Source organism: Pantherophis guttatus, chromosome 1, assembly GCF_059756535.1.
Source record: "Pantherophis guttatus breed Tessera chromosome 1, ASM5975653v1, whole genome shotgun sequence".
Lineage (NCBI taxonomy): Eukaryota > Metazoa > Chordata > Lepidosauria > Squamata > Colubridae > Pantherophis > Pantherophis guttatus.
The window spans coordinates 336,774,321-336,794,156 of NC_142063.1; the positions used below are offsets into that span (position 1 = coordinate 336,774,321).

General features: G+C 45.6%; 1 protein-coding gene across 2 annotated transcripts in view; it reads left to right on the forward strand.

Annotated features, from left to right (window-relative positions):
• Nucleotides 1–19,465, forward strand: part of CLUH (CLUH binding protein of NUMT mRNA) — a 116,819-nt gene extending 97,354 nt beyond the window's left edge. For both annotated transcript variants that reach the window (XM_060693195.2, XM_087889593.1), the window contains exons 19-26: nucleotides 1,837–1,976; nucleotides 3,111–3,191; nucleotides 3,683–3,808; nucleotides 9,995–10,116; nucleotides 11,459–11,552; nucleotides 14,007–14,141; nucleotides 15,382–15,455; nucleotides 17,805–19,465. In XM_060693195.2, the coding sequence (XP_060549178.1) occupies nucleotides 1,837–1,976; nucleotides 3,111–3,191; nucleotides 3,683–3,808; nucleotides 9,995–10,116; nucleotides 11,459–11,552; nucleotides 14,007–14,141; nucleotides 15,382–15,455; nucleotides 17,805–17,952 (920 nt within the window). In that variant the 3' untranslated portion in view covers nucleotides 17,953–19,465. The remainder of the gene's footprint in view (nucleotides 1–1,836; nucleotides 1,977–3,110; nucleotides 3,192–3,682; nucleotides 3,809–9,994; nucleotides 10,117–11,458; nucleotides 11,553–14,006; nucleotides 14,142–15,381; nucleotides 15,456–17,804) is intronic.
• The last annotated feature ends 371 nt before the right edge of the window (nucleotides 19,466–19,836 follow it).

The window sequence follows — 19,836 nt, forward strand, 5'->3', positions numbered from 1 at the left end:
AAAAAAAATTTGGATTTCACCGCTGTATATAGGCCTCAAGGATTCAATTCTTTTGTCCCAAAGGTGCTTTTTCAAGAGGCAACTGGACTTTCTTGTTTTTCTTTTGAAGACATTTCGCTTCTCATCCAAGAAGCTTCTTCAGCTCTGACTGGATGGAGGGGAATTGAAGGTTTTATACTCCTCGCAGGAAGCTGGTTATTTGCATTCTTTTAGTGAGTCATTGAGGCCACCTGGAGGTTTATCTATTTCATCAGGGTCGCCTGAATGGCGCAAATGGGTGTGGAGCCTTCTTGGAACTGTTGAAAGGATTGTATTGTAGACTAGAGATAGATGATGTCGTATCCGTCCGCTTCTGTCAACAGAGACCTCTCAACAGAGGGGGAGGGATATGACATCTTTCTCCAGTCTACAACACAATCCTTTCAACAGTTACAAGGAGGCTCCACATCCACTCAGGTGACCCTGAGAACACAAATAAACCTCCAAGTGGCCTCAACGACTCTCTAAAACAGTGTTTCTCAATCTTGGTAGCTTGAAGATGGGTGGACTTCAACTCCCAGAATCCTCCAGCCAGCAGCGTTGAAGTCCACCCATCTTCAAGCTACTAAGGTTGAGAAACACTGCTCTAAAATAATCCAAATGACCAGCTGTCTGCAAGGAGTATTAAATCCTTCCATTCCCCACCAATCCAGTCAGAGCTGAAGAAGCTTCTTGAATGAGAAGCAAAACATCTTCAAAGAAAAACAAGAAAGTTCAATTGCCTCCTGAAAAAGCACCTTTGGGACAACCATGACCAGGATGACTGAGAGTCTCCGTAGAAAGAATCAATCATTTATTTTATAATTTAAGGCACCAGGTTAGAAAACAGCAGACTGCGAATTAGGCCTGAAAGTCAGCTGAGTGACTTTTAAGTCAGTCAGTCTCTCTCACTCAACCCAAGCCATCTCATGAGGTTGTTGTTGTAGGGAAAATAGGAGGAGAAAGGAGTATTAGGTATGTTAGCTGCCCTGAGTTATTTATAAAAATAATAAAGGTAGGAAAATAAATAAACGAATGTGCTAAAGTGGGCATGGGGAAACTCTGATCTTCCAGATGCTGCTGAAATTCAGCATTTCTCACAACTGCATCTATGGGGAATTTTGTTCCCCACAGAATTAGTCGGAAGTTTTGAGTTATTGAGCCTTATAACCTGGGTATAAACTAAGGGTTAAAAAAAAATGTTGAGGAAGCTCTTAAACCAGGTTTGCAAACAACAAATCTCCTCTTTTAAATGCCCAGCCGTCATCAGCTGGCTGAACCAGGTTATCTATCCACTGCCATAAAGATTGGGAACGTGGATTTAAAATGAGCAATAAGAAGAAATTGATTTGGGTGGAGTCAGTAATGAGGTTAAATTATTTAGAATTCTTTTATACCAAGCCCAACATTAGTGGACTCTTGAGTGGTGAACAGCATAAATCAGAAACATCACAAAATATAACAAGTGTAAAAGATTTGCCCTATGTTCAAAGACCATCTTTTGGGCCTTCTAGAATAAAAGCAGGTTCAAGCCCAGCCACATCTCCAAGGGAAGACTATTCCCAGGTATGAAAGCTTTCACTGAAAAACCCTCATGTGCAAATGGGGATTCTCAAAAGATCTTTTAGACCAGCGTTTCTCAAACTGAACAGCTTTAAGATGGGTGGGCTTCGACTCCCAGAATCCCCCAGCCAAGGTCAAAGTGTTACTTCTTAGAAAAAATGGATCTGCAAACGGGCAGAGAGCTTTCTGCAACTCTGCACATGAGGTTTAGGGTCTTAAGGGAAGGGGATCTTATTTTTCCATCTCTCCCCTAAGGTTTCTTGAAAGAGGGTTGTGAATTAATCAGTGAAGCCTTAAACCTGTTTAACAACGTGTACGGCGCGATGCACGTGGAGATCTGTGCCTGCCTTCGGCTGCTGGCGCGCCTGAACTACATCATGGGGGATTATTCAGAGGTACGGAGAAACGGGAATCTGAGTCTGCTCAAAGCATCTGTTTATATCCTACGTAATCGTTAAGAGCCTTGGCAAATCAAGACAAACATGTACACCTGGTTTTGCATACCTGGCAGAGGGTTCTAATGATAGATGGGCTTTCCCGCTTAGCATTAGTCGGAAGACATTGCCGCAACTTGCAGCATCCATAATTCATGCGCTTTTAACAAATGTTTCCTTCTGTTCTGCCTAATGTACTTCTTAAACCAGGGGTGTCAAACTCAAGGCCCGCGGGGCTGCCCTGGAAATAGCAAAGGACCGGCCCACGGTGCCTCTGCCAGTGAAAATGGAGCTGGGGAGGGCCGCAAGCCAAGCTCCATTTTCGCTGGCAGAAGGTTGCAGGAGATTGTCGCAGCCGAAAACGGAACCTAGTTTGGTGATGAAACGTCTGTGGAAAACAACCAAATTCTCAGAACACCAAGGACTCCACATGGCAAGCTATGTACAAGTCCTGGTCACCGCAACCTTAAAAGGATATTGCGAAGTTGGAAAAGTTGCAGAATAAAGCAGATAAAATGTCCAAGAAACCAAAGCAGTGTTTTACCTACAAGAAAATACTACAATGTTGGGGAATGAATGTGGGGAGGAGTAGCTTTGAATTTCTGGAAGTAAAGTGTCCTGCGGAGGTGTCCATTTTCGGCCAAGCTCCGTTTTCACTGGCAGAAGGTTGCAGGAGGCCATCATGGCCAAAAACAGAGCTTGGGAGCCCATTTTCACTGGCAGAGCACTTGGGCCACCACAGAAGTGCTGGGTTGCCCCCCGGTTCGGACCGGTTCGCAAGAACCGGTAATAAAACCGGTGGAAGGCCATTGCGAACCGGTAGTAAAGGTAAGTAGAACCCACCCCTGCACCACAGGCACCCCCAACACTAGTGACGTCAAGCTGGCCACTCTCACCCCGGCCCCCGAGGTCAAACACAACCCTGATGCGGCCCTCAATGAAATCGCGTTTGACACCTCTGATCTAGAGGTTTACAGCAGCTGAAACCACACTCTGAGCTTCAGCTTCCCCTGCACAAAATGGGAGCGTTCCGATAAATGCCAGCCACAAGAGCTAATTTAGTTTTTCCCCAACTGCATTTTCTTCTTTTTTTAGGCCTTAAGCAATCAACAGAAAGCGGTGCTAATGAGTGAAAGGGTCCTGGGCATTGAGCATCCCAACACAATCCAAGAATATGTAAGTAGCATAACAAAGGAGGGGAGGGCCGGTGGGAAGAAGTTGGTTGCTTTCTGTCCCTTTCGTAGCGGAGATCTAAAAAGATTCGATCCACCACAAGCACAAAGTCCAGAAGTGGTTTCCAAGTAGAAACAAAAGTTTTGCATTTTTTTTTCCTTTGATCAAAGCTGTCACTGAACTCCATCAATGAAACTTTGCTTTTGGGTTTTACCAATTAGATAGGTTCGTTGTTATTAAAATGGCAAGTTTATATTATTATGTAACAGTAAAAAGTTGAGGATGCTATTATCTTATCCTATTGCACCAAAGGGAGTCGGAAATCAATGCCTTTTCCTTTGTCCTACACTTTTTCCTCCCTTATTTTCCTACTATTTTCCTTGGTATTTTTGTATTTTATATTATAAACCAATAAAAAAAAAAAGATTCGATCAAGAGGATACCCTGGTGGATCAGCCGTTGTGCATCTGAGCATCTCTCCCCTTCCTTTACAGATGCATCTTGCTTTGTACTGCTTTGCAAACAGCCAGTTGTCCACCGCACTCAATCTACTGTACCGCGCACGCTACCTCATGCTGTTGGCATTTGGGGAGGACCACCCAGAGATGGCCCTTTTGGATGTAAGTCGCCTCTTCAGCTTTGCTGATGCTCTGAAAAACATGGATTTTTTTCCCCACCTTTTGATGCTGATGGGGTTTGTGGTCTTAAGAGGGAAAGTTCCCCTAGAGCAGGGATGGACCGGATGCACCATGGGGTGCTGAAGGCCTGTGCCAGATGCTTAAATCTGGCCCACAGGGCCGGCCTAGAAATAGCAAAGGATCGGGACACAGTGCCTCTGGCAGCCAAAATGGGGCATGGGGGGAGGGGCGCGTGCAGCCCCCCCTACCCACCTCGTTTTCGGCCTGAACAGCAGTGCTGAGTTTCTACCAGTTCACCCCGGTTCGGGCAAACTGGTAGTGGAGACAGCAGGAGCTTCCACCCACCCACCCAGATGTCATCAAAAACGCTTTGCGCATGCGCAGAAGTGCTGCATGTTTGCGAAGTGAGCGCGCGCTAGCACTACCAATAGCAAACCGGTAGAGCCGGATTTTGAAACCAGCCTCCTCCAGCAGTCTGCCAGCCACAAGGGGGCCACCTGCGGCACCCCCCGCACCCCGTTTTGGCCGGCAAAGTGCTGCAGGAGGCATCCATCCTGTCTCCTCCATCATCACTCCTCCGGTCGGCCCGTAGAGGAGAACTACAGTGTTGATCTGGCCCTCGAAGAAATCCAGTTTGACACCCCTGCCCTAGAGACTAGGCTACATTTGCAGCCTCAGGCTTCAGTTTTGTTGTAACGGTGGATTTTTTGAACAGAGGCTTTATTGCCTGACTCACATCTTACCGAGCCATTAAGTGTGATTTGCAAATCACAGTGGCTAAGGGTACTCACGGCATTAATTCAAGTAGGGCTAGTCCTCAATTTACGACCACGATTGCGTCCAGGATTTATGTCGCTAAGCGAGAAATTCGTTAGGTGGGTTTTGCCCCATTTTACGACCTTTTCTTGCCACCTTTGTTAAGTGAATCACTGCAGTTGCTAAATTAGTAACACGGTTATTCAGGGAATCTGGCTTCCCCATGGACTTTGCTTGTCAGAAGGTCGCCAAAGGGAATCACATGATCCCAGGGACACTGCAACCGTCATAAAGGTGAGCCTATTGCCAAACATGTTAGAGTTTGTTGCAGCAATCACATCCAGAAAAGCACACACAGGTAATTAATTCAGCAAGATTCATTAACTTCTCTTTATATATAATATAACACATGAAATAAATATACAATACCAATGGTAGGCTCTTCCAACGTGGTAGAGAGTACAAGCAAACAAAGGCAGAGGAGAGAACAGATTTCAGTTTCAGTTCAGCAGACCAGTTTAGTTTACTTCCTTTTGCACAGACTCAGAGTTACAGAGCTAAACCACGCCCAGGCTCCAAACTGTTTCAGTTTCCAAACAGCCCTCATTGGCTGACTTAGTTGCTATGCCTATTCATTGGCTGACCTTGTTACCATGCCTTCCCAGTCATGAGCTCTCATACACAATGACAAAATGTCTGAATTTTGATCATGTAACCAAAATGGTACAACCAGGGCTGAAATCCAGCAGGTTCTGACAGGTTCTGTAGAACCAGTAGCAGAAATTTTGAGTAGTTCGGAGAACCGGCAAATACCACCTCTGGCTGGCCCCAGAGTGGGATGGGAATGGGGATTTTGCAATGTCCTTCCCCCAGGAGTGGGGAAGGAATGGGGATTTTGCAGTATCCTTCCCCTGCCATGCCTACCAAGCCACGCCCACAGAACCAGTAGTAAAAAAAAAATTAAATTTCACCACTGGCTACAACGGTCATAAGCGTGACAAACGGTCATAAATCACTTTTTTCAGTGCTGTTGTAACTTCGAATGGCCACTAAGCAAACTGTTGTAAATCGAAGACTACCTGTATATCCATAACCACAGCCGACAGAAACTCTTTGCCTTTTAATCAAATTTTGTGAGTTGGAAAAGATGTGACCGGGTTCCGGATTTTCTCTTTCTCATCCTTAGTTTTTCCTTTTCTCACTGAAAACAAATCTGTTTTGAAAAACTAGACTTTTAAAATAAAGGGAACTGAAAAGGGAAACAACAGGAGAGAGGGGAAGGAGTAGCGAGAGACGAAGGGAGAGGAGAGGATAAAGAAGAAAGGGAAAGGGAGGGGAAAGAGGAGCAGAGGAGAAGGTTAGAAGGAGAGAAGAAGAGAGGAGTGGGGAAAGAGAAAGGGAAGTAGGAAAGAGAAGGAGAGAAAGAACGAAGGAAGTAGGAGAAGGAGGAAGGAAGAGAAGGGGAGGAGAAGAAGAAAGGTTGGAGTAAAGGTAAAGGGTAAAAGAGCAGTCCCGAAAAAGTAAAAATGAAAGTTAAAAGAAAAGATGAATGAAAAATGATGGAAATGACTGTACATGTAAACGTGTTTATGAGAAATAAAAATAAAAAACTTTTTAAAAAGAAATAAATAAAATAGAGGGATTAAAAACCCTGAGCTTTTACTACGACAGGCTCTTCTGCAGATTCTCAGATGCGAAGGATGTGTTGTGCCCATAGGAAATTATGCGCCCCTTGGCTCACTGGGGACCGCTGGAAGGTTTTGTGGGGTAAATAAAATCCCCCCAGTTTAGCCATCTCTTCGGACCGGGCTTCGCTCACAGCTTTCTGCTTTGCCTGACCTGTTTTGAAAAATAAAAATTGTAACTCCCTCGTAGCTGCTTATGTTCCCCCTGGGGCGAGTGTTGCCATCCCGATTCAGTTCAGTGATTCATGTCACTCTTTGTCTTAATCAGATTTAACAATCCAGGACTGCTTGCAGTCCCCAAGCCCCTTTTTTTAACAGGCACCAAAACTCTAAATGTTGTTAGTATATTGTAGTTTTGATGCAGTGGAAGGAGGGAGACCATTAACTAAATAACTGGAAAGAAGTCAGAATAACAGAGTTAGAAGGGACCTTAGAGCAGGGGTCTCCGACCTTGGCAACTTTAAGAGTTGTGGACTTCAACTCTGTTGAAGTCCACAACTCTTAAAGTTGCCAAGGTCGGAGGCCCCTGCCTTAGAGGTCCAACCCCCTGCTCAGGCAGGAAACTCTACACCACTTCAGACAAATGGTGGTCCAATCTCTTCTTAAAAACTTCCAGAGTTGGAGCATTCACAACTTCTGGAGGCAAGTTGTTCCACGGATCAATTGTTTTAACTGTCAGGAAATTTCTTCTTAGTTCTAGGTTGCTTCTCTCCTTGATTAATTTCCCTCCATTGCTTCTTGTCCTGCCTTCAGGTGCTTTGGAAAATAGATTGAGTCTCTCTTCTTTGTGGCAGCCCCTTAGGTGAAAGGTAAAGGTCCCCCTCGCACATATGTGCTAGTCGTTCCTGACTCTAGTGGATGGTGCTCATCTCAGTTCCAAAGCCGAAGAGCCAGCGCTGTCTGAAGACGTCTCCATGGTCATGTACACGGCATGACTAAACACCAAAGGCGCACAGAACACTGTTCCCTTCCCACCAAAGGTGGTCCCTATTTTTCCACTTGCATTTTTTTATGTGCTTTCGAACTGCTAGGTTGGCAGAAGCTGGGACAAGGAACGGGAGCTCACTCCGTTACGCGGCGCTAGGGATTCGAACCGCTGAACTGCCGACCTTTCGATCGACAAGCTCAGCATCTTAGCCACTGAGCCACCGCATCCCCTCGATAGCCCCTTAGACACTGCTATTATGTCTCCCCTAATCCTTCGTTAGACTAGATATGCCCAATTCCAGCAACCGTTCTTCGTGTGTTTTATGCTCCAGTCCAGTCCCCTAATGATCTTCGTTGCTCTTCTTTGCACTCTTGATTTTAATTTAAGCGTTGAAATGTACATGAAATTAAACAAAAGGTGTTTTTTTTTTCTTTACTTCTATACCCATTATTTTCAGAGCGCAGCCTGTAGCCTTCTCAAAGTTTGTGCAACCTCCTTGGGGGTAAACAAATGGAATAAAGTCACATGGTCTGCCAAAGCTTCAATCTAGGTCAATCAATACAATGGATGTGTGTGCAGATTTCAAACTATGCCTAAATACATAAACCATTTATGGCTTAGCTGCTAAGACAGTAGCTGGATTCCCATATCACTCAGGGCTCTCACAGTACAGTTAGTCCTCAACTTACAACAATTAGTGACCGTTCAAAGTTACAACGTCACTGAAAAAAGTTACTTATAACCAGAGGTGATGTTTAGCAGGTTCTGACCAGTTCTGGAGAACCGGTAGCAGAAATTTTGAGTAGTTTGGAGAACCGGTAAATATCACCTCTGACTGGCCCCGCCCCCGTCTATTCTTTGTCTCCCGAGTCCCAGCTGATCGGGAGGAAATGGGGATTTTGCAGTAACTTTCCCCTCGATTGGGGAGGAAATGGGGATTTTGCAGTAACCGTCCCCTGGAGTGGGGTGGGAATGGAGATTTTACAGTATCCTTCCCCTGCCATGCCCACCAAGCCACACCCACAGAACCGGTAGTAAAAAAATTTGAATCCCACCACTGCTTATAACTGCTTTCCACAGTTACAACCAGTGATCAAAATTCAGATGCCTGGTAACTTCATACTTATGACCGTTGCAGCATCCCAGGGTCATGTGATCACTTTTTGCAACCTTCTCACAAGCAAAGTTGCTAACTTATCAACTGTAGTGATTCACTTATTCCCTAACAACAGCAAGGAATGTCTTAAAATACAACAAAACTCACTTAACAAATTCTTTAACAACATCGATTTTGGGCTCAATTGTGGTCATAAATTGAGGACTACCTGTACACTGAACCAAATGCACTGGTGTTAACACACTGAATTGCAATAGGGCAAAGTTAAGGTTAAACCTAGGCCAGGCATGCATACAGGTAGCCCTTTACTTACAGCCCCAATGGCACCCAAAATTTCTGTTGGTAAGTGAGACAGCTCTTAAGTGAACTTTGCAACCTTTTTACGACTTTTCTTGCCACATTTGTTAAATGAATCACTGCAGTTGTTAAGTTAATAACCTATTTGTTAAGTGAATCTGGCTTCCCCGTTCAACTTCGCTTATCAGAAGGTCGCAAAAAGTGATCATATGACCCTGGGACACTGCAACCGCCAGTTGCCAAGCGTCTGAATTTTGATCATATGATATGGGGATGCTGCAACAGTCCCAAGTCACTGAAAAACCGTCATAAGTCACTTTTTTCAGTGCCGTTGTAACTTCAAACGGTCACTAAACAAACTGTTGTAAATCAAGGTCTGCCTGTATTTTGTGAATGAAGCAGCTAAATATTGAAACCAGCTTGGTTAATCCTGATGTATAAGCAGAACTTAAAAATTGGAAAATGTTGGGCCGGAAATAATAGGGTCGGATTGCAAATGCTTTGTTCAATCTTTGATCTTGAATCCAAAGCTAGTGTTTTATATAAGTAGTCCTCGACTTACAACCATTTGTTTACCGTCCGTTTGAAGTCACAGGAGCACTGAAAAATAATTTGTGACCAATCCTCACACTTAACAATTGTTGCAGCATCCCCACAGTCATGTGATCAAACTTCGGGTGCTTGGCAACTGGCATGTACTTATGACAGTTGCACTGTCTTGGGATCATGTGATCACCTTTTGCAACCTTCCCCGCAGCCTTCCAACAAGCAAAGTCAATGGGGGAAGCCAGATTCGCTTAACGACCATGATTCATTTAACTGCAGCGATTCACTTAATAACCACGACCAAAAAAAAAGGTCCTAAAATTGGGCGCCACTCACTTGAGATCTACCTTATTCAGCGACAGAATTTATGATCCCAAATACAGTCGGTTTCAAGTTGCCATGAGCAGGAGGGAGGGAGAATTGATAGAGCTGATTGATTTCCCTAACTGAAGCGACATTCCATAGATGCTTTCTTACCGCAATCAGTAGGAGGGTGTTGGATTTCACAGCCAGCCAAAGTGGTTAATTGGAGAGTGTGATTTATGACATGGCCAGGGAGGAGGGGAGAGACAGGGTCATAGGGGAACGTAAATCTACGTGGGATTAGTTCTAACTGCATCCGAATATTGCTGCTCCTAATAAATGACTGTATTTCTTTTGAAGTTTGGCTCATGGCTCATGAATTAATTAGGGCATCTTTCGGAAACTTCACAGTCAGAAGTCAAGGACTACCTGTATGTTGAGATGGGTGTCTTTGATGGTCCTTTTACCCTTCTGTGATCTGTATATAGAAGAATTTGCCCCGTTCGGTCTAACTGGCACATGATCTTCATCCCTAGAACAATATTGGCCTGGTCCTTCATGGAGTTATGGAATATGACCTCTCACTGCGATTCCTGGAGAACGCGCTTGTGATCAACTCCAAGTTCCACGGGGCCAAGTCCCTAAAAGTTGCACTGAGGTGAGATTCTCCCTCTTCCCAATAGCGTCAACAGGTGGCAACGGAACATCCATCCTCTGTAGAAACTTGCATGAATCTATTCAGGGTATGCCAGCAACATGTAGAGGTAACTGTGAAACTGAAAGTATTCAAGAATTACTGTTCAAACACACACACACACGAGAGAGAGAGAGAGAGACAAATGGACACTTGGACAAAATGTTGCCGTGTGGGATGTCGCTGTTATAGATTTCCAATAATCTCATTCCATTTGGTATTTTCCCTTCTTTCTAAATCATCTAATGCAGTGTTTCTCAACCTTGGCCGCCGGACGATGTGTGGACTTCAACTCCCAGAATTCCCCAGCCAGCAGAGCTGGCTGGGGAATTCTGGGAGTTGAAGTCCACACATCGTCCGGCGGCCAAGGTTGAGAAACACTGATCTAATGTATTTTCCTAAACACTAAAGGGGAACCAAAGTCTTCTCTTTATAGATACCTATAGAAAATGCTGCAGAAGGCAAGGGTTATGTACTTTTATATTTTTTATATTTTTACAAATAAAACAGTGAACAGATCCCAACATACCTTCCTCCTCCTGTTTTACAACAATCCTGTAAGGTGGGCTGGGCTGAGAGAGAGGGACTGGCCCAAAGTCACCCAGCTGGCTTTCCTGCATAAGATGGGACTAGAACGCCCATCTCCTGGTGATTGGCCCAAAGTTACCTTTCAAGGCCTCATAGGCTCCTGGTGATTGGCCCAAAGCCACCTTTCATGCCTTAGGAGGGACTAGAACTCACAGTCTCTTAATGATTGGCTCAAAGTCACCCAGCCAACTTTCATGATTAAGGCAGGACTTGAACTCACAGTCTGTTAGTGAATGGCTCAAAGTCACCCAGTTAGCTTGCAAGGTCTCTTGCTTTCTAGTCTGGTGCCTTAACCACTAGACCAGGGGTCGGCAACCTTAAACACTCAAAGAGCCACAAAAGCCCTAACTGGAAGCCCCCCGTTCAATTTTGGAGCCAACCGGAAGTCCGGTTCCCCCCACCATATTGTCTCCTCCTGCATTCTTTTTCCACTACCTATCCTAACTGAAAACCCTATCGATTGTGGAGCTGGCTGGCGACAGGGAGCCGCAGCAGAGGGATGAAAGAGCCACATGCGGCTCCAGAGCTGCAGGTTGCCGACCCCTGCACTAGACCAAATTGGCTCTTAAGTATGCTAAGTAGGCTACCTCTAAGAGATGCTAAATATCCACTCTTCCACCCCAGGCAATTTTGCACTTCTCATCGTCTCACACACGCTTTTCTTCCAGCGATGCGTAGAAACTTTTTCCCATCTTCCGTTCTTTTCTCTGTCTTTCAGCCATCACTTGGTAGCCCGTGTCTATGAGAGTAAAGCTGAATTTCGGTCAGCTCTGCAGCACGAGAAAGAAGGCTACACAATTTATAAAAACCAGGTTGGATTTTGTTTTTTGTTTTTCCTTACTTGGCTTAATAGAGCGAGTGTCTTCCATCCTTTCAAAACTAATCTGCAGGTTACTAAGGAATGTAATTTGAAAGTGGTTGTTCTACCAGGCTTATTCGCAAAGAGGCGAGTTCCAGTCATTGTTCTGACCTAGGCCTCCTGAGTCAGTAAAACACACGAGTAGTCCCAAAAACTTCTTTAATTTCAACAGCTGTGAATTCTGTTGAAATAGTTGTAAAGAGTCCTTCGGGATAAAGCTGATAATCACCCACCTTTATCTCCCTTGACACGCTGCCAGAGACCTAATTGGCAAAACCACATGGAGTCCAGAATCAAACAGAGCTTCAGACTCTAAACTGAACAGAATTAACAACGTTGCTTCCTGCAAAGGGCCCGCGTGCCTTTGCTCCTCTTTTAAGTCTTATGGGAGAGGCCAATCATCTCCAAGCCCTACTCCCAAGTCGTTCCTTTTGTTTTAACTGTTCTTGCCTTCTGGCAGCTCTGCGCATGCGCACACTGGGAACAGGCTCCCCCTGTTCCTCTGCCTCACTGAGGTCCGGCTCCGGAGGCAGCACGTACCTCCCAGATGGCCCTTTCTCTGCCTCCGATGTAGAGCCCTCGCCAGAGCCTTCCCCAGACTCCAGGACTGGCCCATGTTCTTCCCCAACCTCCTCACTGTCTGCTGTGCTGCCAGCTCCGCAGGCCGCTGGTGGACCACAACAGTCACAGAACAGTCACAATGGGGAGGGTTGGGAATGGTGGAGAAACAGGGAAATGATGTAGGAGTACATTGGGCATCCGGTAGCAAAGACCCCATACAAATTGTGTAGTTAACACTTGTTAAGGAAGGTGGGGGCTCAAGCGGGCGTTTGAGCAAGCTTGAGCAAGCTAAGCAGGAGTTTAGCAAGCCCCTGTTCGAGACCCGTGTGCTGCTGTGGGGCGAGGTTGAGCTCTCATCCTTCGCTCCAGTTCCTTCCGGGGGATGTGAAAGGAGTCTCCCAACTGGGCGTCCCCAGGGCAAGAGTGATGTCACCAGCTAATCCTTTCAACCCAGAAGCGCCTCGGTGCTTCTGACACAAATGTGCAAAAAAAAAAAAAGCACTTGTTTAAATGTTAGGATCTGTGGAAAGCCTATTTTCTAGCCGAGTGGGATTTCTTACTCTTTTAAGCCTGTTCTGTGAAAACTTTGAAAAGAAAACAGGCAGGCCCTTTCCCAACATGTACTTTCTTCATGCTGTACTGAAACATTGATAGTTGGACAACTTGGAGATCTCTTAGATCAACAGTTCCATAGGAGGGTGGAGCCACAGCCGAGAAGGTTCTCTTATTTATTATTATTTATTAATTTAATTTGTATACCGCCCTACTCCCAAAGGGACTCAGGGCGGTGAACAGCCAAAATTAAAATACATACAATACAAAAGTTAAGATAATTAAAAGAGATTAAATCAATCGGCCTCCTAATTTAAAACCCGAAGTCTATAAAATTTAAAAATCCCGTTAAAAACCATTTAGGCTAGACCGGCTTGCTGGAATAAATAAGTCTTCAGGGCCTTTTTTTTTTTTTTTAATTTGATTTATATGCCGCCCTTCTCTGGAGACTCAGGGCGGCTTACAATGCGTTAAGCAATAGCCTTCATAGTTTTGTATATTTTTATACAAAGTCAGCTTATTGCCCCCACAAACTGGGTCCTCAATTTACCTACCTTAGAAAGGATGGAAGGCTGAGTCAGCCTTGAGCCTGGCAAGATTCGAACTTACTAATTGCAGACAGCTGGAATTAAATTACAATGCATTAGTCTGCTGAGCTATCCAGGCACCTTACAGAAGGTCCGGAGGTCCGGGATCAGTCCTGGTCCGGTCCGTCTTCCTAGACTCCACCAGTCAAACTTCTTTAACCGGCAGCATCCTCAATATACCCTCCCTCCCTGCCCAGGTGGGATGTGTCGATTAATTGAGACAAGATGGTTCCTCAGATAACTTGGTCTCATGCCGTGAAGGGCTTTAAAGGTAATAACCAACATCTTAATTTGGACCCAGAAGCAAACTGGCACTCAGTGCAGCTTTCTTGGCAGAGGTGTTACATACACAATCAAAACTGAGCCCTTGTGGCGCCGTGGTTAGAATGCAGTATTGCAAGTTAACTCTGCCCACCGCCAGGAGTTCGATGCTGACCGATTCAAGGTTGACTCCATCCTTCCGAAGTCGATAAAATGAGGACCCAGATTGTTGGGGGCCATGTGCTGACTCTGTAAACCTCTTAGAGAGGGCTGTAAAGGACGGTGAAGCGGTATATAAGTCTAAGGGCTATTGTTATTGCCCGTGCTGCTGCATTCTGCACCAGCTGCAGCTTCTGGATACTTTTCGACGGTAGCCCCATGTAGAGCTCATTGCAGTTGGTTTCCTCTTAATTCCTCTTTGATGCACATGTGTCTTTTCTGTCTAGCTTGGTGAGCATCATGAGAAGACCAAAGAAAGCTCGGAGTACTTGAAATATTTGACTCAACAAGCTGTGGCCCTCCAACGCACAATGAATGAGATCTACAAAAATGGATCCAACGCCAACATTATGCCCTTGAAAGTGAGTTGCTGAAAGTTGTCCCCTATCATAGGGGTCCCCACCTCCCCGATCCGTGGACCGGGTCCAGCACCAGGTCCGTGGCATGCCAAAAACCGGTCCGTGCAAACAAGTGAAATCCCATCGAAGGGATACAGGCAGTACATAAAACCACGCCTCCTCCGGTCCACGGAGAAATCTCTCTCCGTGGAACCGGTCCCTGGTGCTCAAAAGGTTGGGGGAGGCACTGCCCTATCAGGGATGTCGGAGATGGACCTCCCCAATCTCTCCCCTTCCTCTCCCATTTTCAGAGTGGAGTGGCCAGCCTAGTTTTGGAAAGTAACCTGTGCAATGTACTTCAATAAGTTTGTCCAGTTAATTTTTTTAAGCTGGAAGAGTCCATGTTGGTTGCAGCCCCTTCTTGACTAGTCTCGCCAACATTTCGTGTGCTTCAAGATGTTGCCCAATCACATCTGGTCTCTAGAGTCCCACAATATTGCAAAATCAAATTTGAGGACAGAGTGTTCTTTTTCAGTAAGGAGTGGTGCGGTGGCCCAGAGGTGGAGCTCTCGTCTCACAATCAGGAGGCTGTGAGTTTGATCCTAGGTAGGGGCAGCTATTTCTCTCTCTGGGCACACTGAGAATATATCTGCTGAACAAAACTCCTCATTGGCGACAGGAAAGGCATCCAGCCATTAAAACACTCTGCTAGTTGCATTCAGTTGCCCAGACTCCACCCCACAAGGGATTATGGGGTCAATAAATGATGATGATGATGAATGTTATTTTTCAGTAGCATCACTTTCCTTAAATAAAAATTAAGAGGTTCACGAAGCATTTCTTAGATATATTATTTCACATTTATTTTGCCTTAACTATTGTAATTTTTTTTTAAAAAATGGGCTTCAGATTTTTGCAAGAACATCCCTACCATGCACCCTTGCATCTTTTTGGGGGAAGAAGAAATCAGTTGAAAGACTTTGAAGATAGATTAGTTAGTTTGTTGGCTCAGCGGGGATTTGAACACAGCTCCCTTCCCCAAAACAAAATTTAATCCATGCTTTTGTCCCAAAGGTGCTTTCCAAAAGGCCAGTGGATTTTTGTGTGTGTGTGTTTTTCTTCTAAAACATTTCGCTTCTCATCCAGGAAGCTTCTTCAGTTCTGAGTTAGAACTGAGGAAGCTTCTTGGATGAGGAGTCAAACGTGAATTTGGGTTGTCATCTTTTCTTAATGTGGCACTAAACCCAGTTTGTTCACATCCTAGTTCACAGCTCCCAGCATGGCCAGCGTCTTAGAGCAGCTGAATATTATCAATGGAATCCTCTTCATTCCACTAAGGTAAGGAATCCTGACACTCGCTGCCTAATGTTGCTTCACTTCAGGCCAAATAGCAGACACAGTTCTCTTGAGGAGGCTTCTGTAATGTTTGCAAGTTGTATGTATGGGCATGGGTGGGATTCAGCCGGTTCGGACTGGTTTGGGCGAACTGGATGTTAATTTTACATCTGGTTTGCCGAACTGGTAATTGCAAGGACAGATTGACCCCGCCCGCCCCGCCCCTCCCAGGAGTCCCCATGCGGCCCATTTTGGATGCCAGGTAAGTGCAGGGCCTGGGTGGAGGCTCTGGGAGGGCAAAAAACAGACCTACAAGAATTCCGGAAACAGTCCCATTTCCAGCCTCTGGAAGGCCTCCAGAGCCCAGGGGAGGCCATTTTCACCCTCCCAGAGGCTCAACAAAAGCCTCTGGAGCCTGGGGAGGGCAAAAAACAAGCCTACCGGAAGTACTGGTGGAAGCCGTTTTTGCTCTCCCGGAGGCTCAAGGAAAGCCGCCAGAGCCTGGGGAGGGCGAAAACACCACCACCACTACCACCTGCTTTCGTGCAGGAAGCTGACTAGGCCATGCCCCCAAGGCCATGCCCACCCAGCAACCGGGCAGAGAATCGGTTGCTAAAATTTTTCAATCCCACCCCTGTGTAAAGGGGTGGAAGTCGGGCAGAGAGAAATAATTCTCTCTGCCCGACTATCATGTTTTTACTCGCTTGAATTTTGCCTTAAAATTTTCCCCCTGCTTCTCTTCCAAACACCCCTTGTCCTCTTATCTGCTTTCAGCCTCTGTTCCTAACTTGTAAACCGTGGTAGACTTTCCCAGGATGCCGTTGAGTTTATCAGTTAAAATAAAAGCATATCTTGAGGCTTTTTTTTTTTTTACTACACGCACAGCTCATTTGTACAAAATTCTGCTGCTAGATATTGATTGGCCACCATAAATAACATTTTTATGAGTTTCAACGTAGGTGATCAGTAGAGTGAGAAGATCTCACCTCCACTCCATTTATATATTGGTTCCTATTTTGCCCAGGTTTTATTAACTTTAAATGCTCATTTTTTTCCTGTTTTGACATTTTAACATTTTTATATTGCTATTTTTATGATGTGAACTGCCCAGAGTAGCTCGACTTTGGCATATAAATTGAATAAGTAAATCTGTCTATTTATCTCTGTCATCTCTATCCGTGATGGTGAACCTATGGCAGAGCCCTCTCTGCGGGCACGCCAGCCATCGCCCCAGCCCAGCTCCACTGCCCATTTGGCCTTCGGGTCTCTGCCGCGCATGCGCAGGGGACGGGGCCTTCCCCAATCTCCGCAGTTTCTCCCCCCAGCATGACCTTTCTCCTCCATTTCTGCCGCCCATGCCTTCCCCAATCTCCGCAGGTTCCACCCTCCGCAGGTGCCTCTTCATGGCAGAAATGCAGGAGAAAGCTAGGATGCGCTGGGGGGGAGAAACTGAGGAGATCGGGGAAGGCACGGGCAGCAAAAATGCAGAACCAACCTGGAAGCCAAAACGGGGGCCGGGGGGCACATGTGCGGGGATCTCGCATGCATGTGGGGGCAGGGCATATATACGGGGGCGCTCACATTGCATTTTGGGGATTGGGGCACGTGTGCGCACTTTGGGCACTCAGCACCAAAAAGGTTAACCATCACTGATCTATATCATCTATTATCTATCTACCATCTATCTGTCTATCATCTATCTATTTTTCTCTATCATATCTATCTATCTATCTATCTACAGTATCTATCTATTAGCTATCATCTATCTCAGGGGTGCCAAAACTCTCAACCCACGGGCCAGATGCGTCACGCGCTGGCCACGCCCAGCTTAGCGAAGGGGAACAAAATCCGCAATATGTCATGTGACGACGCAAGTTTGACACCCCTGATCTATCTAAAAGAAATAGAACAGAATAGAATTAGGAATAGAATAGGAATAGGAATGAATAGAGTAGAGTAGAGTAGAGTAGAACAGAACAGAACAGAACAGAACAGAACAGAACAGAATAGAATAACAGAGTTGGAAGGGACCCTGGACGTCTTCTAGTCCAACCCCCTGCTTAGGCAGGAAACTCTACACCACTGTTTCCTTCATCTTTAGGTACGGCAGCTTAGGCCTAGTCTTACAATGCCCAAGTTGACCCTGGTGGCTTCTGCATTTCAGGCTGATAGTCTTCCTGGCCAAAAAACATCCCCTCAGAGTCTTGCTTTTAAGGAAGGGAAGACGGCCTAGCTTCCTTGGGTGCACCGAGTCCAAAATCATCCCTCTTCCTTCTGATAATTGCCTCCGAATGGGAGCTTCCCACAGAAGGAATAAATTCCCTTTTTTTTGCTGCTTTTCTCTTTCCACAGCCAAAAAGATTTAGAGAGCCTTAAGGCCGAGGTACAGAGACGGCAGCAGCTGCAAGAATCCTTCCGGAGCAGCGATCAGCCGGAGACCGAAGAGAAAACCCCCGAAGAGGAAGACCGAAGCCAGCCCATCTGTCCCAACACCCCTTAGAGCGTTAAAAGAGCTTTTTAGTTCACTGGTCCTCACCACAGAATTTGCCCCAGGTGGTTCAAACCTCACCCTGGGACAATTTTGGCAATGTTGTTTGTTTCTGGGGAGGGATTTTTTTTTTTTTCATTTTTTGTTTTGTTTTGTGTTTGATTTGCACTGGTACAATGAATTATACAATGCAAAAGAACAAAATTCTGAGAAGTGAAGTCTACCTGTCTCTAACCTACCACCCGCAGGCATCTCAGGTGGTGGAACAGCAAAAGCTCTGTGCCCAAAACGGCCCAACTAGAGTAGACCGAGGATGCCGCATCGAGGTGGCAAGAGAGGAAGAAGAGGGGCAGGAGATGTATGTTGCGTGTATGCGTGTGCGTGTGAGTGTATCATCCATCCATTTCTACTGTGTACATAAGAGATTTAATTCCAAGTGAGGGATAATATAGTATTTCTCAGGTCATTTTTATGTTGACTTTAAAAAAAACAAAAAGACATTTAACTTTGCAAAAAAATTTTGGCCATCACCCCACCGCTATTGATTTTAGAGTGTATTTTTTTTTCCTTTCTTCCCCTTCTTTCTTCCTGCCTTTAAGCCTCAGCCCCTTAAACACTGTTTAGGTGTCTGCAACATTATAAATATTATATATTAAATATGAATTCAGCCATATTTTTATCTGAATATCAATTTTTTTAAAAAAGCCCAAATGGATTTGGTACGGAAGAGACAAACTTTCGTGGCAGGTAAAATCCCCCCCTCCCCTCCCCTCCCCGCTCACATTTAGGAAGGAAAAAGCCACAGTGTTCCATTCGGGTGCCACGTTTAGCTTTATTTTAGGGGAGGGCCAAAAAAACAAAAACAAAAAACAAAACAGGGAGCATTTTATTATTTTGGTTTGCAACTTTTGTCCCGTCCCAGGAAAAAAGAAGAGAGTGCCTAAATCAATTCCTTCGGGTATACACAAGATGGAATAAGATTAAAAACGTCCCAAAGAAAGTAACAGGAAACCGGAATGTTAAAACTCACTTTCAATATTGGTTGAACCAAGGTGTCCCCTTCCCCCTCCCAAGCATTTGCCAGTGAATGGTTAAACCGGGAGCCCAGAGTGATGGGAACGAGAGTGCCACTGACTTCCACTGACCCGCCACTGAGTTCCAGGGCTTGGGAAGGGCTGATCATCTCGTGCCACCCTTGAAATCTGTCAACTTCCCCATCACCGCACTTGTCCCACCCCACCTCCTCAGTGCCTGTGTGCTCTCCCTGCCCCCCTCCCATTCCAGAGGAGGGAGGACAATTGGCACAAAAGGAAACCCACTTGCCCAGAGCATCCTTGGAACAGAGGGTGGGATTGGGAAGTGGGTGGGAGAATTGAACAGTGGACACATGCAACCAAGAATACCATCCATGGAGGGGGAAAAAAAAATAACAATTGCCCCAGCAGTAGAATCGAATCAATCAATGTCTCTTTTATTTCTAAGGTTTATCTGTGAATGTATTAAAAACCAAGAATCATGAATCTAATGCTGCATCTGCTTTCATTTTTCTTCTCTCTGTGTGAAGCCACATATTTCCACCAGGTAGAGAAGTACGTGTGTTTTGAGATGGGGGCCAGGCTATCACTCTTCTTGTAGCTTCGCCTTGGGGCCAGTCCTGCTTTCCAAAAAAGCGACCACCAGTGATGAAGACGGAGACCTCTCCCCACTGTGGATCCTTTTGGATTTTTTAGGGCAGGGGTGTCAAACTTGTGTCACGTATTGTGACCTCCCACCCTTCACTAAAATGGGTGGGCGTGGCCAGCATGTGACACATCCGGCCCACGGGCCACAAGTTTGACACCCCTGTTGTAGGGCAGGGGTCAGCAACCCGTGGCTCTGGAGCCGCATGTGGCTCTT